Source organism: Juglans regia, chromosome 9, assembly GCF_001411555.2.
Source record: "Juglans regia cultivar Chandler chromosome 9, Walnut 2.0, whole genome shotgun sequence".
Classification (NCBI taxonomy): Eukaryota; Viridiplantae; Streptophyta; class Magnoliopsida; order Fagales; family Juglandaceae; genus Juglans; species Juglans regia.
Window position 1 is genome coordinate 1 of NC_049909.1, and position 3,349 is coordinate 3,349.

General features: G+C 41.6%; 2 protein-coding genes across 2 annotated transcripts; one reads left to right on the forward strand and one right to left on the reverse strand.

Annotated features, from left to right (window-relative positions):
• The first annotated feature begins 162 nt into the window (after positions 1 to 162).
• Positions 163 to 932, forward strand: LOC118349459. The gene is made up of 2 exons (XM_035694121.1): positions 163 to 489; positions 585 to 932. The coding sequence occupies exons 1-2, from the start codon at positions 163 to 165 to the stop codon at positions 930 to 932; spliced, it is 675 nt and encodes a 224-aa protein (XP_035550014.1).
• Positions 933 to 1,179: 247 nt separating this feature from the next.
• LOC118349460 lies at positions 1,180 to 2,066 on the reverse strand. The gene is made up of 2 exons (XM_035694122.1): positions 1,740 to 2,066; positions 1,180 to 1,644 (listed from the first exon to the last, which is right to left on the reverse strand). The coding sequence occupies exons 1-2, from the start codon at positions 2,064 to 2,066 to the stop codon at positions 1,180 to 1,182; spliced, it is 792 nt and encodes a 263-aa protein (XP_035550015.1).
• Positions 2,067 to 3,349: the final 1,283 nt, after the last annotated feature.

Below are 3,349 nucleotides of genomic sequence, written 5' to 3' on the forward strand. Positions count from 1 at the left end.
ACATCTTTTTTGTATATAAATTATGCTTTTTTCATCTCATCATATGCATTAGTTCATATTACTTTCTGGAATTCATATATCAAAATCTATATTTTATCCGCATGATTTCACATACCAAAATCATCATAATATTGTTCATTTAGCTCTTTTTAGTTTTTTTACATGGGTGATCCGGTCAACCGTCACACCGATCGAAAATTATGGGCCGATGGGTTAGATGAAGCACTCATTAACATGATGTATGAGGACATTTCCGCGCGCCGAGCAGAGCTGGGAAAGTTCGGCCAGAAAAATTACAATATGTATGTTAAACAACTTAATCATTTTGGTTCGAAGATATTTTCTACCGAACAAGTAAATGAAAAAATAAAGCGGCTAAAAAAGAGGCAATACATGTTTATTGAGTTGCTGGGACAGCCGGGTATGAAATGGGACAATTCCTCCAAATCTGTGATTGCCATTGATGAGTATTGGGAAAAAGCCATCAGCGTAAGTTTATTTAACCAATATATGTTTCCTTTATTTTTTTATAGTTGCTTAACAAGTATCTTATACCTACCAAATCGTGCCATTATTTAAACTAGGTGAATAAAGATTGGAACTTTTTCCGAAATGTGGAGTACTCGTTTTGCTCCAAGTTATGCGAAATCTTTGGCATGCTAGCCCCCATAGACACAACGCAGATTCCAGCTGGCAAACAAGTGGAGGGCGGTGGTGAGGAGCGTCACCTTGGCGCTGAGGTGCAGAGCCCCACTGATATTTCCATGATAACACCATCATCTGGTCCTTCAACACGCAAGCGCGACAAGGGCGTGGTTGAGGCTTCAGCATCAAAGCGGAGCAAGCCGTCTACGTCAAAAATGAACATAGATGAAGGGGGTGAGAGATTCAGCCGTTGTGTCGGAAATGAAGTCCAAAGTGCCGGTGAATGATTGGTTTCGTTCCTTCAACGCTCTACATGGATCATCCAAGCTCCAGCGAGATTTTTTAGCTATGAATGATGAGTATCGATTGTTGTGGACGACCAAGTTTTGGTAGTTCACTCGGTTTTGGCTTATTTAGTACCACTTTTAGCTAAAAAACCTCGCTGGAGCTTGGATTGTTGTGTCGAATTGTTGACCAAGCTCCAGCGAGGTTTTTTAGCTAAAAGTGGTACTAAATAAGCCAAAACCGAGTGAACTACCAAAACTTGGTCGTCCACAACAATCGATACTCATCATTCATAGCTAAAAAATCTCGCTGGAGCTTGGATGATCCATGTAGAGCGTTGAAGGAACGAAACCAATCATTCACCGGCACTTTGGACTTCATTTCCATCAACAATTCGACACAACGGCTGAATCTCTCACCCCCTTCATCTATGTCCATTTTTGACGTAGACGGCTTGCTCCGCTTTGATGCTGAAGCCTCAACCACGCCCTTGTCGCGCTTGCGTGTTGAAGGACCAGATGATGGTGTTATCATGGAAATATCAGTGGGGCTCTGCACCTCAGCGCCAAGGTGACGCTCCTCACCACCGCCCTCCACTTGTTTGCCAGCTGGAATCTGCGTTGTGTCTATGGGGGCTAGCATGCCAAAGATTTCGCATAACTTGGAGCAAAACGAGTACTCCACATTTCGGAAAAAGTTCCAATCTTTATTCACCTAGTTTAAATAATGGCACGATTTGTTAGGTATAAGATACTTGTTAAGCAACTATAAAAAAATAAAGGAAACATATATTGGTTAAATAAACTTACGCTGATGGCTTTTTCCCAATACTCATCAATGGCAATCACAGATTTGGAGGAATTGTCCCATTTCATACCCGGCTGTCCCAGCAACTCAATAAACATGTATTGCCTCTTTTTTAGCCGCTTTATTTTTTCATTTACTTGTTCGGTAGAAAATATCTTCGAACCAAAATGATTAAGTTGTTTAACATACATATTGTAATTTTTCTGGCCGAACTTTCCCAGCTCTGCTCGGCGCGCGGAAATGTCCTCATACATCATGTTAATGAGTGCTTCATCTAACCCATCGGCCCATAATTTTCGATCGGTGTGACGGTTGACCGGATCACCCATGTAAAAAAACTAAAAAGAGCTAAATCAACAATATTATGATGATTTTGGTATGTGAAATCATGCGGATAAAATATAGATTTTGATATATGAATTCCAGCAAGTAATATGAACTAATGCATATGATGAGATGAAAAAAGCATAATTTATATACAAAAAAGATGTCGGCCATACCTGGTGATGGTGACTTACATGACAAAAGCATACGTAGGTGGTAATGCTAGCAAAAAAAAAAAACAAAGGAGTTTATAATTTCCATTGAATACACTATTGAAGAATAAAGAGGGATGTATGCAGCAAGTTTGAGTCTAAACATCCTCTATAACGAGTCCAAATGTGGCGCCCCCGACCCCCATGTAGAGAAAACACGGGAATCGAGACGCCGGGATGATGACAACACGGTCACACATCCCAACGAAGTGCCAGTGTGTGTACATGCAACGGTGTACAAATAAAAACGCAGCGGTTAATCAAGTCTACTAAGTACCAGAATTTAAATACAAACTAAACATCAGTAAAGTTTTAAAAGCAGTTATACAGTCATCCAAAATAAAGTTAACACATGTCCCAAAAATACAAAGGGTAAAATAAATAACAAGCTAGTGATCCCAGATCACTCCTCGGGCGGAGCCGTCTCCTCAGGCTCACCCTCCTCCTCCTCATCTGCATCAAAATCTGCGTTACCACAGAATGGTACCGCAGGTAAGTATAACCCAAAAATATACTCAGGAATAAAAATGCATTAATGCCACCAACATGTATGCATATGAAGAAATATGCATTTTCCTCAAAATATCATTTTTCCCGAAAATGATTAATTTATCAACACACGCCAAAATCCCATTTGGCCCAAAAATAATCCGTAAAACATTTTCCCAGAAAATGAATTACACAAAATCCAACACACGCTATTTTCCCAGAAAATAGTCCATTTTTAATGTATGCACCATGATCTCCCCTATGGGTCATCCGCACACCCTGGCTTCGTAGCGATGCCCACTTTCGCGCCCAACACGTTAGTGGGAAACATCCACTACACAACGAGCGATGCCCAGTTCCGCGCCCAGCGCGTACGTAACCAAGCATCCTCTAGTCCCCGCCAGCAGAAGGACCACGGAGTCGGCACGAATCTCTCGTCCGATCCCATTGTCGCCCAGCGACAATCCAGGGGACGTTACTCAGTTTATTCCGCTCCCGAGTAACCAGAGGAGCTCCACCGAGATAATGCCCCATCTCGGCTTGGGGTTCGTGATACACACGCACCCAACAAATCATTCACATGAAAA